General features: G+C 41.6%; 1 protein-coding gene across 1 annotated transcript; it reads right to left on the bottom strand.

The window, feature by feature from the left end:
- Positions 1-7,814: 7,814 nt before the first annotated feature.
- On the bottom strand, positions 7,815-18,613 carry anln (anillin, actin binding protein). Its single transcript, XM_065471427.1, has 23 exons — positions 18,504-18,613; positions 17,029-17,179; positions 16,519-16,944; positions 15,076-15,398; positions 14,634-14,937; positions 14,240-14,406; positions 14,056-14,145; positions 13,859-13,967; positions 13,249-13,547; positions 13,036-13,169; positions 12,809-12,950; positions 12,588-12,723; positions 12,150-12,329; positions 11,847-11,973; positions 11,642-11,690; positions 11,466-11,519; positions 11,314-11,346; positions 11,204-11,222; positions 10,445-10,557; positions 10,025-10,111; positions 9,818-9,925; positions 9,427-9,599; positions 7,815-9,341 (listed from the first exon to the last, which is right to left on the bottom strand). The coding sequence occupies exons 1-23, from the start codon at positions 18,519-18,521 to the stop codon at positions 9,221-9,223; spliced, it is 3,363 nt and encodes a 1,120-aa protein (XP_065327499.1). The 5' UTR covers positions 18,522-18,613; the 3' UTR covers positions 7,815-9,220.
- Between the last annotated feature and the right edge of the window lie 203 nt (positions 18,614-18,816).

The following is an 18,816-nucleotide window of genomic DNA, read 5'->3' on the forward strand; positions in this document are numbered from 1 at the left end:
CCCCAAAAACCCATCTCCATTGAGACGGTGTCAGCTCCCAAAAAGACAAAAAACAAACTAAAAACCAGCAATAAAAAACTTAAACATAAAAAATCACAAAGAAAGAACAATACAGAATCCACATCTGAACCAAAGAGTAAAACAGTGAAATGTGGATTATTAAATATTAGGTCTCTCTCCTCCAAGTCTCTGTTAGTACATGACTTAATAATTGATCAATCGATTTACTCTGCCTTACAGAAACCTGGTTGCAGCAGGATGAGTATGTTAGTTTAAATGAATCAACACCCCCGAGTCATTCTAACTACCAGAAATCTCGAAGCACAGGCCGAGGGGGCGGTGTGGCAGCAATTTTTCACACCAGCCTATTAATTAACGAAAGACCAAGACAGACTTTTAATTCATTTGAAAGCCTGATGCTTAGCCTTGTCCAACCCAGCTGTAAAACTCAGAAACCAGTCTTACTTGTTATCATCTATCGTCCACCTGGGCCTTACACAGAGTTTCTCTCTGATTTCTCAGACTTTTTATCTGATTTAGTGCTCAACTCAGATAAAATAATTATTGTGGGTGATTTTAACATCCATGTAGATGCTAAAAATGACAGCCTCAACATTGCATTTAATCTGTTATTAGACTCAATTGGCTTCTCTCAAAATGTAAAAGAACCCACCCACCACTTTAATCACACTCTAGATCTTGTTTTAACATATGGCATAGAAACTGAACATTTAACAGTGTTTCCTGAAAACCCTCTGCTGTCTGATCATTTCCTGATAACATTTACATTTACAATAATTGATTACACAGCAGTGGAGAGTAGACTTTATCACAGTAGATGTCTTTCTGAAAGTGCGGTAACTAAGTTTAAGAAGTTTAAGAATATAATCCACCCACTGTTACAGGGCATTGAAGACAATGCCCTGTACCAACATAGAGCAGAGCAGCTATCTGAACGCTACTCCAACAGAGGTCGATTATCTTGTTAATAATTTTACCTCCTCACTACGTACGACTCTGGATACTGTAGCTCCTGTGAAAACTAAGGCCTCAAATCCGAAGTACCTGACTCCGTGGTATAATTCTCAAACACGTAGCCTAAAGCAGATAACTCGTAAGCTGGAGAGGAAATGGCGTGTCACAAATTTAGAGGATCATCATTTAGCCTGGAGAAACAGTTTGCTGCTTTATAAGAAAGCCCTCCGCAAAGCCAGAACATCTTACTATTCGTCACTGATTGAAGAAAATAAGAACAACCCCAGGTTTCTCTTCAGCACTGTAGCCAGGCTGACAAACAGTCAGAGCTCTACTGAGCCAACCATCCCTTTAACGTTAACTAGTAATGACTTCATGAACTTCTTCACTAATAAAATTCTTATCATTAGAGAAAAAATTACCAATAATCATCCCACAGATGTAATATTATCTACAGCTACTTTTAGTACCATTGATGTTAAGTTAGACTCTTTTTCTCCAATTGATCTTTCTGAGTTAACTTCAATAATTAATTCCTCCAAACCATCAACGTGTCTTTTAGACCCCATTCCTACAACACTGCTTAAAGAAGTCCTGCCATTAATTAATTCTTCGATCTTAAATATGATCAACCTATCTCTAATAATCAGCTATGTACCACAGGCCTTCAAGCTGGCTGTAGTTAAACCCTTACTTAAAAATCCATCTCTAGACCCAGCTGTCTTAGCTAATTACAGGCCAATCTCCAACCTTCCTTTCATATCAAACATCCTTGAAAGAGTAGCTGTCAAACAGCTAACAGATCATCTGCAGAGGAATGGCTTATTTGAAGAGTTTCAGTCAGGTTTCAGAGCTCATCACAGCACAGAAACAGCTTTAGTGAAGGTTACAAATGATCTTCTTATGGCCTCTGACAGTGGACTCATCTCTGTGCTTGTCCTGCTAGACCTTAGTGCAGCGTTCGATACTGTTGATCATAATATCCTATTAGAGCGATTAGAACATGCTGTAGGTATTACAGGTACTGTACTGCAGTGGTTTGTATCATATCTATCTAATAGTCTCCAATTTGTTCAAGTAAATGGAGAGTCCTCTTCACACACTGAGGTTAATTATGGAGTTCCACAGGGTTCAGTGCTAGGACCAATTCTATTTACATTATACATGCTTCCCTTAGGCAGCATCATTAGAAGACATAGCATAAATTTTCACTGCTATGCAGATGATACGCAGCTCTATCTATCCATGAAGCCAGGTATCACAGACCAATTAGTTAAACTGCAGGAATGTCTTAAAGACATAAAGACCTGGATGGCCGCTAACTTTCTGCTTCTTAATTCAGATAAAACTGAGGTTATTGTACTCGGCCCTGAAAATCTTAGAATTATGGTATCTAAGCAGATCCTTACTCTGGATGGCATTACCTTGGCCTCCAGTAATGCTGTGAGGAACCTTGGAGTCATTTTTGACCAGGACATGTCCTTCAAGGCATATATTAAACAAATATGTAAGACCGCTAATTTCCATTTGCGCAACATCTCTAAAATTAGAAATATCCTGTCTCAGAGTGACGCTGAAAAACTAGTTCATGCATTTATTACTTCCAGGCTGGACTACTGTAATTCATTATTATCAGGATGTCCTAAAAACTCGCTGAAAAGCCTTCAGTTAATCCAAAATGCTGCAGCAAGAGTCCTGACAGGGTGTAGAAAGAGAGAGCAGATTTCTCCTGTATTGGCTTCCCTTCATTGGCTTCCTGTTAAATCCAGAATTGAATTCAAAATTCTGCTCCTCACATACAAGGTCTTAAATAACCAGGCCCCATCTTATCTTAATGACCTTGTAGTACCATATCACCCTATTAGAGCACTTCGCTCTCGCACTGCAGGCTTACTTGTTGTTCCTAGAGTATTTAAAAGTAGAATGGGAGGCAGAGCCTTCAGTTTTCAGGCCCCTCTTCTGTGGAACCAGCTTCCAGTTTGGATTCGGGAGACAGACACTATCTCTACTTTCAAGATTAGGCTTCAAACTTTCCTTTTTGCTAAAGCATATAGTTAGGGCTGGACCAGGTGACCCTGAATCCTCCCTTAGTTATGCTGCAATAGACGTAGGCTGCCGGGGATTCCCATGATGCATTGAGTTTTTCCTTTCCAGTCACCTTTCTCACTCACTATGTGTTAATAGACCTCTCTGCATCGAATCATGTCTGTTATTAACCTCTGTCTCTCTTCCACAGCATGTCTTTATCCTGTTTTCCTTCTTTCACCCCAACTGGTTGCAGCAGATGGCCCCGCCCCTCCCTGAGCCTGGTTCTGCCGGAGGTTTCTTCCTGTTAAAAGGGAGTTTTTCCTTCCCACTGTTGCCAAAGTGCTTGCTCATAGGGGGTCATATGATTGTTGGGTTTTTCTCTGTATTTATTATTGTGCGATCTATTGTACAATATAAAGCGCCTTGAGGCGACATTTGTTGTGATTTGGCGCTATATAAATAAAATTGAATTGAATTGAATTGAATACTGTTATTTACACTTAGCTAGATTAATGCAATGGTGTTGTGTTTATTATGTTGCTCTGTTTTTTGCTTGTTTTCTCTTTTTTTTTTCTCAACAGGTGATCCAGGACATTTGTGTCCTTTCTCACTGTCCCTCTTCCACTCTGTTTTTCTTTTCCTTCATCTTTCTTTCTCCCTTTCCTATCCCCCAGCCATGTCTGTCCTGTCTGTAACAACTGAAAATTAAATTAAATTAATAATAACAAAAAAAGTTGATCAAATGGACCAATACGGCAAGGCCGTGATGATCCACTTGGTAAAGTAAATCCACTGGGTATCTTTGTTGGCCTTCAGACATCAATTCTGACGGCTAAAGAACAGGCAACAAAAAGACTGCATTTTTTTAACTGCATTTACACCAGTAAAAAATACCTTATTCTATTCTTAGAATCAATCAACAGACAAGTTCGACTTATTACCGGTGATCCAGAACAATCTCTCCCAATGTTGCAACAGGTCAGACACCCCAAATTCTTGAAGGACCCCGTCATAGGGACATGGTCAAATGCCTTCTCCAAGTCCACAAAACAGATGTAGACTGGAGGGTCAAACTGTCACGACACTCGAATATAGAATAAAGAGCTGGTTCAGTGATCTGCAAACAAGATGACCATCCACTGGTAAAAACCCAACTCACAGCAGCACGCCGAGTGGATACTCACGAAATCAAAGGATCAGTGAGAAAATGTGATGCTTCCAGCTAGTTTTAAACCAGAACTCTGAATTTAACTTACTGGCATCCAAGTTGTATGTTCAGCATTACTTACTATGGTGATTTAACAGGTAAAAAAAGAGCCACTTTTGTGACACACAAAACTGACTTGTCCCATTTTTCATGTGCCACCAAGCTGCCTCCAGCCAGTTCAGCTCAGCAACAGTGAAGCAACTGGGGCAGATGGTCATTTCATTTCACTCTGTGGCTGACACACTTCGTACTTACAGCCTTATAGTGCAGCTCAGGCAGAGGAAACGTTTTTTTCTAGACAGTATAAAGGGGGGCAAAACTGTTTTCAGTTCAACTTCACAGTGTTCCAGAAATCTTTGTGGATAGCAGCTTGCCTTCCTCCTTTTGGAGCTACTTCAACCATATATTCCAACATCACACAATTTAGAAAATGTGCTCCATCATTCTAACCTACATGGCTCACCACTAACATGTGAGACTTAGCTTTCATGCTCCCTTCTTTACTCCCACAGAGTAGGTTCCTGGTTTGAATCAGGCACTGTACAGGAATGACGTGCTAGACTGGATATTCAGTGCTAGTAACTGTTTTACTAGTCTAGCCCACTTGAAGTCACACAGAGATATGTCCCATTAAATAAGAGGTTTGACTCCCCCTGTCCTCGACTGCTGACCCACAAGGCAGGATATTGTCCATAGGGTCATAAATTTCCCTCAGTGTCGCCTGCTCTGGCTCCTGGAAGACAGTTGACTGTGGCTGCTGGTGTCTCTAGCTTGAATGTCTAAGAACAGAATCACCAAGTACCAGAGTTTGATTCCCAGCAGGTGTGTCTCAGAGTGGGGAAAAACAGACACATGTTGGTGGTGAATGGGAGAATAGTCTAAAACTATGTTGATTATTATAGAGGAATATCTGCACCTTTTGGACAATGACAGCATGCTGTTAGGCCAGCAGTTTGATTGCTTATTGTGTCAATTAATATCTGCACTATTTACATTACGATTATGATACATCACGATTATTTAGGTAATAGTATATAGTGCATATAATGCTGTGGGTTCTCTGAAGAAAAAAGTGACATATCAGAGGAAGTTATACTCCCAGATATAACTCAGCTGCATGCCTTAAAGCTAATAACTCCCTCAAAGCCTTTAGTTAAACCAGAGTTCTGCAGTGAGCAACGGACTAGAAATCCATATTGTCCCATATTAGCTTCTATTACAAACAAACAAAGGCAAAGCTTGATTAAAAATGTCTAGCCTTTAAAGACATGTTTAATAAAACACTTAAAACTGTAGTTTTGAACAGAGCGATTTAGTAACTAAATCTGACAGCTGGGCTAGGCTCCAGCGCCCCCCGCGCCCCTGAAAAGGACAAGCAGAAGCGAATGGATGGATGGATTTAGTAACTATTACACATAGAACATAACCTAAGCACAATAAGCACCACCTCTGAGGTAAACAGACCGTACCAGTGCAGCAGAGATAGGGGGCGAGGGTTGGGTCATGCTAAAATAGTCTATCGTGCTAAAATAGAAACTAAATGTGAATGTGAGCTACTTATATTTCTGGGTGGTATTTATATTGATGCTTTTCTACTTAGCCTTTTCCATAATATGCATCTATGGAAAAGGCTAAGAAAACTAATATTGTTCAGCCTGAATGCACATTTTATATAGACTGCTCAAATTTAGCCTGATGAATCTGTTTCTTTGATTGGTCAGAGACATACACACCAGGCCCTGTTGGTGGTCAGTGGGGCTCGGGCAGTGCTCATCCTGTTCCTCCTTGCACAAAGGAACACATCCTGCCCCTGTTGTTGGGCTGAATGACTCTACTTTTAAATACCTTAGGAAACATTCTAAGGTATTTGAACACCCGGGGCTTCTGAGCTGGAACGTCATTAAATCTACGATGGTAGATTTAATGACGTTCCAGCTGCGGCAGCTGTGTCTCGTGTCAGGTTACAAAAGCAGAGAGGTGCATGATCTAGACCAGCCAACTGCCAAAGCTGTCTTTATAGATCACACTTGCTGATGATCAGGTAATCAAGTGCATTTTGTTAGCAACACCTGGGTGTAGGGGTGGGCGATATAAACGATATACGATAGAAACGATATAGATTTGGCCAACGATAGAGATTTTGACTATATCGCTCTATCGCGATAGCGCATGTTGATGATGTCATCAAGCTGCGCCTGTTTTGGTAGAAAGTATCACAGCGGCTACAACCATTATCATCAGTAAATTATGTTCTCCTGACTGAAGTTTGGCCCGTGTATAGCATCCTGCTATGCGATTGCATTTGTCCCTAACCACCAGAATCCCTCATGTTAACTTTTATCGAGTGGAAAAAAAGTTGCCGTTCATCCACCAGCTTCACTGTGCTAATGTTATGCTAACATAGCTGTGTCGCTAGCAATCGCGTAGCACAACATTATATACCAGGTAGTCCAACTTCAGTAACCCTACAAACGCCACTGCTGTTTAGTTTTCTGTCTTCATTTATGTTGGGAGTGATAGCAGAGCTGTACGTTTTAATTAGTTTCAAAAATCTCTCAGTCAGAACATGGTATGAAATGTTTAGGTATAAACTAGCGAGCTAACTTCCTGTTAACTTCTAACTCCGTTAAATTTAATAAATTCTGTTTTCATGGATGCATGGATGTTAAACTTAATTGTTACACCCGATAAAGCAGCAACGCTGATGATTTAATTAAAGATGAAAGAATTTAGACTGTTTTTAACTCTCAGTGTTCGTTTGACTTTGGGACCCGAAGCGGACGGAGTTTTGGACCCAGATTACTCCTCACTACGGCAGCCGTAATGCTCTGACAATCCATCAAGCAGTCCATCAGCAGGCTTACCAAAGTTGTACTAAAACATTTTTTAACAGATTTCTACACGCCAAAATCGGTTCAAGGTCAGTGAGCACAACCAGAATTCATACATAAGGCACACTCTCGATTTTTGAGAAAATTAAAGCATTTTAAGTGTGCCTTATAGTGTGGAAAATACGTTATACAGAAGAAAAGAATATATCGTGATCGCACATGCTTCAAATTATATCGCGATATGAATTTTAGGCCATATCGCCCAGCCCTACCTGGGTGTTACTCTTAAATCTTATGTAAGCCATTAAAGATGTACTTAGGTATTTATGTGGTTGCACAGAGTCCTGTGGAAACTTTATTTTTCATGACAGTACTGTTTATCTCACTTAGTGAGGTCACTTGTTTCCTCCTTGTTCCCTGCATCATCGCTGTGTAACCTCTTTGCCAGTTATCACAAACACATGATTGCACTTCTTGCTGCTAAGAAGGCACAACCAGTAATTCAGTTTAGGAAATGACTTTATCCAATAAGGTTTGGATACCTTTTCTTCTCTAATAAAGGAAATCATCATTTAAAATCTGCATTTTGTATTTACTGGAGTTATTTTTGTATTAAACTTAGTTTGATAATCTGAAACAAGCGTGACAACTGTGGAAAACCCTAAGAAATCAGAAAGGGGCAAATACTTTTTTTAATGCACCAAATTGCAAAAAGGTAAAAAACACCGTTTTCATTCAATATAATTACACAGCAACACTTTAAAACAGCCCATCCATTATTTTTTTTAATAAAGCTTCTAGCGTAAATTGTTAAACAGCCAAGTTTACCAAATCAGTGTAAAAGGATGAAACAAGAGATAACTAGAGATAATGATGCATGTAGACCATTTTCAGGTTGCATTTATCATCAACATTTGCTTTTAAAAAAGTGCTTTTATTGAAAATGTTATTTATTTGCAGGTCACTAGACTATTTTATTTACTCTGCATTGTCTAACAGGGTACCTAAGAGGTAAACATGCACTCTGTAGTTTGCTGTTACACCTGAGACTCATTAACATGTAAATAAAATTACATCATTTGAAAAAGGCGGTGGCTGCTGATGCTACCCCCAGCCTCCTGGTAGATACACGGGTGGCATCAATTTTAAAATCATCAAGTTACTATCACAAGTAAAGTGACCTCAACCTCCCACCTCGATGTCGCTGCGATTCAAACTATACTAGTTATACCGATCATATAAACTCCTACGTCACCTTCTCGAGTTATTGTGTTCATATGCATGTCCATGCTGCCTGCCCACCTGCCAGGGTGACAATATCTCATCAGCCTTTTACAGCTGAGGGGTAAAAACTGTCACCTTGGAAAAAAAAAAAAAAATTCTTTTACCCCCCCCCCTCTCCCTCAATTTCTTTGTGTAGATGAGCCATGTGTTATATCTGACAGAACCTTTACATTTTAATTAAAATAAGAACAAATAAACAACCGAAAAAACTGTGAAACATGGAAGCACAGTGGTTAAGCACTGCTGCATCACACTTTTGTCTGGGTTCAAATCAAACGGCAGCTGGAGCTCTTCTTTGTAGAGCTGACATGTTCTACCTGTGCGGTTTTCTCTTCCACAGACAAGCATAGTAGGTTAAGACAGACAGCTGGGACATGGTCCAACATCCCTGAAGTGATTATAGGTCAGCATGCTGGTTATGCAGACTCAGGCTTCAGAGCAGGATATGTAACAGATCGGATCCCCAGTTATCTCCATTGAACATAATACTTTTTTGGGGGAGGGGGGGTTATAAAGCATGCACGCATATACACACACACTCACTCGCGCACACACGCATATATTTAGAGACAGAGGAATTTGAACACCACGCACATTCAAATTTCAATACTGAAACCAAATGTTTTAAAGCCATGCAGCATGTGCATATTAAATATTAGCATTAACGTAAAAACGTGGCAACATTAGCCAAAGCACATCAAACCAGGCATATGTATCAGATATAAAAACCCAACACCTATGTAAATGCAGAAAAAAAACTGTTCTAGCATATGTCGGATGTTTATTTCACCTCCTCTGATCAATGATCCTATTCTACTCAAATATCCAACTGGTATCATAGTATATTGCACTTAGTAAGCCATGCATCATCAGCAGTCCAAAGAATACAAAGGGATTAGTTCGGCAGCGGTCTGTTACAGGCATCTGGCTGCCACATCCGCAGGTCCACCAGAATCTGGTTCAGCTTCTTCATCCACAGATTTCTCTCCTCCTTGGTGTCAGCACTCAGCCAATTTCTGCACAGGAAAACAAGCAGAGTATGTTCACTGTCATCAACCCACTCTTCAGGAGTAAGTACCTGTCCACATGGTGGAAACTTACCTAGTGACACACATGGTGCTCTGGCACTGGCTGACAAGAGTTTCTCTGTCATCATCTCTCCGTGGTCTGACGGTGACGAGCTCAAACGTGTTGGGTCGGGCACAGAACTCTCTGCTGGCTGGTTCCACTGCCTTACTTGTACAGTTGGACAGATTGATGCGACCAATGGGATTCTAAGAGATGTAGAACAACCCTGTTCAGTCAGAGGTCTTTAGACATATTTTATTCTTAAGGCTTTAAACTTTGGCACCGTCTATTTAATGAATTTTAGTTGTTACTGCAGGTTTAGAGCAGTCACATATTAGTCAGCACAGTCATTGTTTGCAGCACGTGAATGTAGAGTAACATGGGTGTCAGACAAACTTGCTTGCGTGGCTCGTAGCATTGTTACCTTTCTCTTTTCATCGTCTGGGTAAGTCCAGTAGGAGATGCAGTATCCTGACAGGACACACCATCGTCTGTGCCAAGCTCCAAATCCACTAACATCTTCAAACATTGTCTGTGGTAAGAAAAAACAAAAACAGATGATTAGACTTCAAGAATAGTTGTAGCAGCAGCACATTAAGGCCAGTATCAGCCTCATATGAGCCATACTCACCAGGAAGCCCCTTTCCTCCACCTTTGAGCCCACTTCACAGTGCATCTTAAGGTAGATGTGGCCCTCCAAAGGGCACAAGAATGGCACCTATGACCCAAAGTAGTCAGACTGAATGGAAGGCTAACACTTCATACATTACTATGCAAAAGTCATGAGCCACTCCATATTTCTTTATATTTTACTAGGAAAATAAAAATGACAATCATTTGATTTCAGTACATGTGGGAGAAAAACAGTGGTGCAGTCTACAGGTGAATATGGACATGGAAACTCTGCCTGTCTGTCATGGTTAATACTTAATTACATACATAGGCTGACATAATTACTGAGTTTACAGATGCATGAGGATGTTACTGCCATGGATGTAACAGTGTGAATGTAGAAAGATATACATGGAATATGAACTCAGGGCTTTCATACCTTCTCCAAAGGAAACTGGGTCTTCCCAATTGAAGACAGGGTGAGCTTGTATGCTCCAATCAGAGCAAAGTTACTGGTGCGAACAGCATTGGGGCCTCCAGGACTGGCCACAACTACAACAACATACATTATGTTTAATAATGACAAGTGACACAGGGGAAAAGTAATGAACACATGAAAAAAGGAAGGTGTAAAAAGGCATGGACAGACCCCTCAGATATCTGTCAGTAATTAGAAATCCTGCTACTGGGTGCAAATTCATATCAGCTGGTTCAGTCCCAACTGATGGCCTATAAAAAGGTGCCTCATTACTGACATCTAGTGAGAATTTCATGTCAAAAGAATCTTTAGAAATATATTTACTTAAAAAATTGGTGATGTGTACCCACTCTGGGTCCATCTGTCTCATTTTTTTTTCCAGACATAGCTAAACATCTGTATTTTGGTTTTCAGAACTTTTCAGAAGTTTTGTAGTTTGCTCAGATACAACTTTCCAAACAAAAGCAGTCACACTGTGACTAAAGAAGTCACTTGGAAGAGTATTGAAATGTTTCTCCTGTTTAAAATGGAACGGCCCAAATGAACAGAATCCACTGTGTGAGAATACCAGATCACTGATTCATCCGATACGTTTATTTGACCTAATAAAGCTCCTTTCTCCTTGAAGCTTATATTGAGACCATCACTCTGTATCTTTTACACTTTGTTATATAACAGTCTTCACAGCACACAGTTTGTATAAACCTTAGTGTCACATACCTGGTGTCTGTGTCGTCTTCTGCAGGAGAAGAATAAATTAATTAACATGTGGAAAAAAGGAGCTTTTTTCTCATTTTTCCTTTAGAGTTTTAGTTTTTTTTAATACTTACAGTGATGGCAAGGAACTTCTTTGGAGTGATAGCCTAGTAAGATGAAGAAAAAATATTACATTTGTTTTAAAGAGTAAAGTGAGAACAGCCACATACACTCTAAAAGCATATCCCAACAGCAAACAACAAAAGTAAAATAAAACAGGAATTACTTTCGACTTGTTGGTTTTCTTCTTCTTGTCACTGCAGATTTCACGTTTCTGCACCTGAAAGGGAACAGCACTGTGCACCATCAGTAACACTACAAAACAGAAACTTATAGAAGACTATGAACAGACGGTGTCACAGAAATACAGCGTGTTAGTACTTGCAGAATGAGGACACGTACCAGACAGTATACTTCTAGACTGATGTCAAAGTCACTGTCAACGTCAGATCTGAAAGTCAAAGATTCTCCTCAGCAATGAGTAAATAAATTGATTATGTTTAGTTAATAGTATTTAATAACAGAGGCGACGTGCTGAAATGATGAGTGGACCACAGCGGTCTGACTAAAGTCCAACAGTGCGTCTGTCTGGCTTAGTCTGACTCACATAGTGAACTTGGTGGGGAAGGTGAGGGTGTCCCCACTCAGGCCACGGTGTGTCGTGGCTAAAGGCGTGGCCACAATGTTCTCTGCTCCCGCCCTGATCATGATGAAAAATGAATGTTTGGTAGACTCTGAAATAATGAAAACACAAACAGCATGGTACACATTAGTATGAAATTGTGGAATTTCACTTTTACTGTGAAGATTCTTAAAACTCACAAATAACAGTTTAATAAAAGCACTCATTTCAGATTTGGTTATTGCCTAATGGAGAACATGTAGAAATGTAGTGTTATGGATCGTGTACCTGGTTTATTGGCAGTGGAACAGACAAAGTCTGCCTTGAGAGGCAGGCGTAGCTCCTGCAGGGTGATGCAGCCTTTGGAGGCCATCGTGCTCGGCTGTGGGGCTGCAGGCCCCTCTTTCCTTCCTCCTGGATTTCCTTTCAGCTGGTCCAGCTCCACCTTCAGTGCCTCTCTCTTTTCGCCTGAGGCCATCAAACGTAAACAAAGTCATGTCTTTGGGGCCAAACCATGTCCCTCATTAATCTTCTATATACCGACTATGTGGAACTCTAACATCGACACAGGGTAGGTCTGTGTAATGCTTTTACATTTTATACAGGAAACAAAATATTAGCACTATGTAAAGTGAATTTTTATTTGTGTTCCTTTACTCAAGACTTTGTGATTGTGCTATGTGAATAACCTTGAGCTGACTAAGGAAATATTAGAGATGTGCTTACTTGCCACCAGCAGCAGCCTCTCTGCCTCAGCCTCCACCTGCGAGCCTTTCCCGTGCTCTTCATCTGTGCAGCAGTTTAGTGCCTGGCTAGCTTGATAGATAACCGTCTGCTGCAGGTTGATTTCATTTGTCAGAATCTACACAAAAGGTAGATTTTTGTGTAAGATAAGACTGTAGTTTATTACCAATTGAAATCCTATATGGTACAAGTTTAATGTAAACCTTTATCTTCTGTTTGATACTGAACAGGCTGGATGCTCGGGGCTCCTCGGCTCTCTTAGAAACATCTTCTTTTCTCACAATAACCTGCTTCACACTGGGCCTCTCGGTGTTCTTCACCCTGGTTGACCTGTATGCATCGATACTTGCATACAGCAACAAACATTCAGTGAGACGGTGAAAACAGACAGCTTTGAAGCATCTCAGCACTGCACGGAGGAAACACTTACCTGTAGGGAAGCTTGTGGTCCTCACTTGAGACACTTGCACCATCTCCATCTGAGGAGGTCTGGAAGCTTTTGGCTTTGGCGACATCGTCTGGAGTTGTGCTCTTCATAATGAAAGAGTTGGCTGGAGTGGATGTCTGCACAAGTCATGAAGAAAATATTATCACTGAACAATTACCGCTGCATTTCCATGGATGAGGACTCGTCGGTGCTTACCATCATTCTCTTTTCTGGACTGTTTACCACAGCGGCCACAGTCTCTGCCAGTGGAGTGAGGAGGGACATCGAGGAGATATTTAAAGCATCTTCCTCATCACAGCTGTGATCTTCACTCTGTTCTAGATCTCCAAACAGCTCGTTGATGACAGTAGAATTGATAGACTGGTCCACGTTTTCTTCTCTTTTCTCCTGCTTCTCCTCTGGGGTCTCTTCAGTCAACTTCTCTGTAGTGTGAACAGCCACTTTCAGGGGGCTGGAGGTCAACACTGGAGGGGAGTTCATCAGCTGACGACCTGCTGTTTATTTAAACCCATGTTAGAAATCTTGAAATTGTCATCAGGAAGTATGGTTTGTTTTGTTGTGTAGAGCTGTACCAACACCCTAAACTCAAAGTCTGAAGTTAAACTGAATCACTGCTGAGGGTCAAACAGAATCACCGATGATGACATTTGAAGGTGTGTGCAATCACTCAAAACACACACCAGTCATAGCACTGTAACTAAAAAGAATATGCCATATTAAAATCTGCCCGACACCAGATAACTGATAGCTTCATTTTACCAGTGGTCAGAGTACTCGGTCTCTGTTCGGGACTGTCATGCAATACCTGAAGGAGTGCACTCGCCGTGTGCGTCAGATTTCTTATATGGTGCAGGGAATTCATCCGGTGGCTCAGATGAGATCACTTCTCTCTCAACAGGCTTTACGACCTCTTCCTGAAAAGTACATCATTTGAAAAATCCAACCGGGTAAATGCTGGGAGACTTTATTTACTCTGTGTGTGCCTGATGCTTCCTGTCCAACCTTAGTGTCCGCTCCTCCTTCTTTGTCCTTCCACATTTTGCTCCTCTGCTGGAAGCGACTGCAAAGTTGAGCCAGCTCACTCTCACGCTCCTGAAACAAGCAAGCTTGTTATTAGAATGTGCCATTCTGCTATTTGGATGAGGGGGAAAACATAACTGCAGCACCAAGAATGACATCAACCTACCAGTTTCTGTCTCATAGTGATGTCAGCGGTGGTTGTGTTTGTAGCCTGGGCAGCTCTGAGTCTCTCCTGTACCGACCTGGTGTTTGGACTCACAGAGGCAGTGCTGGTCTGTACTCCGACTCGAGCAGGTGAGCTCTGGTTGATGCGCTCCCGCAAAGATTTCACTCCTATTTGAGATGGTAAAAACCACTTTCTAACTTGTGGAGGATAGAATCAACTAATGGGTCTGTGTCAACACTGATTTGAGCAGACAATTAAATGACAATGTAGGAAGGTGCCCCTGGTACACAAGTGAATAGAACCAGCTGATGTGCTAAGAAACTGGCCATATTAAAACATGCAGAGACTACCACTGAGCAATTTTCATCATAACCAGCTTTCCAGTCCAACTCACCAAAAGCTCCTGTAGTAACCTTTTCCTTCGAGACTGGAAGGTCAGATGAGCTGGGCTTGGCACAAAGCTCTGGCTTCTGGGGACTGCAGGAGACATTTGGGCCTTCGGACAGGGCCTGATGTTTTAGGGGACTTTGAAGCGCTGACATGGAGGAGGAGCTGGCCTTCTGCTGACTAGATAAGAGGGCCGGTTCCTCAATCGAGGTCTTCTGATGAATAGAGGAAACTGCAGTGCCCTGGTTGGAGCACTTCTGAGGACTGGATACCAAGTCGGCTTTTTGAAGGCTTGGAGAAAACGCAGCCTGCTGAAAAATAAACAGATGGAAAGCCAGTTTATTTATACAGGAGATTATGTTGGATTTTCCTGGTGACCCAGGAAACCTTGCAGGAAAAACTAAAATTTGAATAGTGAAGCGATTATGCAGAAGATAAAAAATTAATACCTGTTTGGAGATGCCCGTGCACTTGCTCCTCACGGTTGAACTGGTCACCGAAACGCTGGGTTTAGTGCTGGAAGCCGCAGCATCTCTGACTGTAAATCTGGGACTAGACGAAGTAGCGAGCGTCTCCTTTGCTTTCTCTTTGGGGATTTTAGCATGGCTGAGATCATCCTCCCAGGAACCAATGGTTTCAGCCAGGTTGGCCAGTCTGCCTCTCCTCCCAAGGGAAATTTCTGAGGAGACAGAGGGACTGGCAGCTGGTTGGGCATCAAATGGTCTCTTTATCGTGGATACAGGAATACAGTCTGAAGGTACATCACAAGCATCTGAAAAGGGAGAAACAATTTCACTTTTACACGTTTATTCACACATAAAAAGCACAGACGGTATCTGGAATTTCAGGATTAGAGCTCATCTGAGGAGGAAGATGGAACATCTGTTTTTCTGAATCCTTCTTGGTGTCATAAACTGTAACCTCACTCAAACTTATTTTTTGGTTACAAAAAAGAATCGTGTTATATAGTTCTACATTACATACAAGTAAGAGAGATTTCTTTAAAATAGACAGCATCAGAAAACATTTCAACCTCCTGTTGTCTGCTTGTAGAAGTGGGAATCACCAGACAACACAACACCTGACCTATGATACGATATTATTGCCATTATCACATTTTAAAACTGTAAATTACACACAGTCACTAAAACCTGCCATAAGACCGACTCACTGTACCATCAGTCTGACATTCAGCACGATCAAGTCAGCAGTTACATGCAATCTGTTTCTGAAACTACAGCAACTGTGAGAAATGATCAAAAATCCCACATCTGTGACTTTCTACATAGACAGAAATTCACATTTAACTTTAACATTTGCGCTCAGCACCTTCCTGTTCCATAAGAAAATAACCAGAAAACAACCAGCTGGCAGCCAGTTCAGTCCCCCGAGTTGTCACTGACTTGTTCAGATTATTGATAACATGCTGACTAACTGTCAGGCGACCTGTGCAGTCACCTTTGGTGTGCGCACATCGCCCTCAAGCTGTGGACAAGCACTTAGTCACCACAAGCTACAACTGGTTGCAGACTGTGGAAAAAACATCCAGTCAGCTGGATTCAAACATGGATTTTTTTAGTTTCTTTGTTTTTGTAGATGGGAGGAGGCTGCTGTGCTTTTTTCTGTCTTGTGACTGAGCCGTTCGCTTGATCTGAATTAGGAACTAGCTTTATGAACCTCAGTGTGTCCAGAGTTGAGGTTTTTTTGGTTGAGCCGATTTCATGTAGATTCCCTCAGCTGTTGTTATCTCAGGATGGTGCTCTTTTGTCTCAGATTAATTTTTATTTCTGATAATTCTGTCCCCCGTCCCCCCCCCCCTCCTGAAGTCCTGTTAATAACTTCCTGTAAATTTAAACTAATTTTATGTAAATTAAACAGCAGGAAACTGTTACCGTCAGTGTCCCAGCACTTCCTCTGCTCTGCCAGGTTTTGTAAGCGTGATTTCATGCCAGCAGCAGATGGAGCTGGATCCTCTTTGTTACTCTGAGGGGCTGGATTGGCGGCTCCTATCTGTGCTTCTGTTCTGCTTGGAGGAACAAGAGCAGTGCAGACAGCCATCTTGTCGGGTTCTGGGCGTTCTGTTTTCAGCTGCACTGACTGAGACTGCAGAACAGGCTTTCCTGAAGTCTTCTCCGAGGAGGAGGAGAAAGGCCGGATGCTGGCTGGACCCACCGGAGGCTTTTTGTCTGTGGGAGGATCTGAGAGAAGAGGAGCTTGTGGCATCGCCGGCTCCTGGTTCTCTTCATCAGCTGCAGGTTGGACATTTTCTCCAGAGCACTTGCGCTTCGAGGGAGATGGCTTTGTGGACGTCTGGGGCACTGAAAACAATAAAGACATTTAAGCAAACACAAGACAGCTGCAGCTCAGAGGTTAAAGTGCCAAAACACTAAAGGGGCTCATACCTTTATCAATAAGAGACTCGCTGATCACAATGTTTGTGTCAGTCAGTGGCTCTCGAGGCCTTTTCACCACCTGTCTGTTCGCTGCATTGGTTCTTTCTGCGAGTTTCTTCTGGAGGTTCTCTCTGCGAGCTCGAGTTCGCTCCAACAGTTTCTAGTTTGGTAGAGTTGGGTTGTTAATAAAACATCACCTCTGTAGTGTTCAACTGCTTTAGTGAAACAGAGTTAAGCTAAATTACAAACTAAAGCCAGGTGCACAAAGGGATTTATGGCAACACTGCTGCATCTAAAGGGATGACGCCGCTCCCAGATACAGTTTCTGTATCAAAGATAATTTACAAGTGTTTACACCTCATATAAATGGTTTAGTGCAGTAATAGTGTCCTATAGCTTTGGGCTCTCACTGTTCTTTTTGACTACTATTACAAATAAATACAAGCATGGGAGCAGGCAGGGCAGCATTTCCCAACACACATGACTTTGGTCTATGTTGCTCATTTCATCTGCACACAAATGGAAACTGTAAATAAATACTGTTTCATCAACAAAAAACGCCACTCTGAGCACATTTAACACGTGCTTTTACGGGAATCATACAAATAAGTGAGTGCAAAACTCAACCTATCACTTTCACACTGGAAGCTGGGATTTCCCTCACTGTCAGATTCTAATGTTTCTTAGTTTTAGCTGTCAGAGCTCCTGAAACACAAAGTAACCAAAGATAATAAGAATGTGTTTGCTTTCCCTCGTGGTTCTAACACTGCGTTTACATTTCTCCTGTTTGTTATTTCGTTCTGCTGTCTTACTATTTATATTTTAATTGCTGCATATTTAACGGGAATGCACCCATAATCTCGTTGTCCATGAACAATTCCACTAAAGGCCTAATTCTATTCTATTCTGCTGTGCAAGTCCCAACACATAACACACCCTACATCAGCTCTGCAGGCGCTGACGAAAAGCATTGCTGAAGAATGACGCACGCCTCCTGTTTAAACTCTAATGACATCAGACCTGATTCATTTCGGTTAGTTAGCTGGCAACACCGACATGAGTGGAAAAAACAGAAAAGAAAGAAACTTACGCCCAACAAGTCCGACTGCTGGACACAGCATACGGACACTCAGCGAGTCTAATGACTGGGGCGTTGTTTAAGGAGCGCTTAAATATAACGATCATTCAGGAGTCCGGCGAAATACTTGTTAAATTGTTCCAACCACATATATACTGACATTAAAATGAGATACTTTTTTATGGCTCATGTAGTCGTTTTGACGAAAGAAACACGTGACATGTTTTCTTCAGCCGTGTTAAAAATGTCAACGTCTAAAGCTAATAACAAACAAGCTAATCACCCGTGCTGTCTCTAAGCACTACCATTATAACATTTGGTTTTTACGCTAGCTGTGCACTATCCAGTCACTTTAACGCAGCTTCTTCCGTTGTTGGCTGATTAGTAAAGTTTTTCTGTGACTCACCTCAGTAAACGGATCCATTCTGGTTACTTTCTAACAACTCGACTGCAGTTTTAAAGTAATACTACTACAACTGCGTGTACAGAGAACTACGCAACTCCAGCTTCTCTCTTTGTACCAAACAGCTTCTGTTCAAATTTGAATTTCGGCGCTGTGACTACTGCGCAGACTCCACATCTTCAACGGATCACTTAGAGCCAATCAAAATCACCGAGAGGGGTTCGTGACCGGTGTTGTGCCAAAGAATGACTTCCGGTGTTTCTGTGTGTTTTTTATGTTTGCTCAGATTACAAAATAATCTGCAGTCAACAGGGTT

This window comes from Pelmatolapia mariae, linkage group LG22 (assembly GCF_036321145.2).
Source record: "Pelmatolapia mariae isolate MD_Pm_ZW linkage group LG22, Pm_UMD_F_2, whole genome shotgun sequence".
Lineage (NCBI taxonomy): Eukaryota > Metazoa > Chordata > Actinopteri > Cichliformes > Cichlidae > Pelmatolapia > Pelmatolapia mariae.

What these genes read in the sequence shown, in the direction of transcription:
- anln (XM_065471427.1), bottom strand. An exon ending in GACCACAAGCTTCCCTACAG is followed by an intron (nt 12,951 to 13,035) that starts GTAAGTGTTTCC and finishes GCTGTATGCAAG; the next exon opens with TATCGATGCATACAGGTCAA. An exon ending in AGAAAACCAACAAGTCGAAA is followed by an intron (nt 11,347 to 11,465) that starts GTAATTCCTGTT and finishes TCATCTTACTAG; the next exon opens with GCTATCACTCCAAAGAAGTT.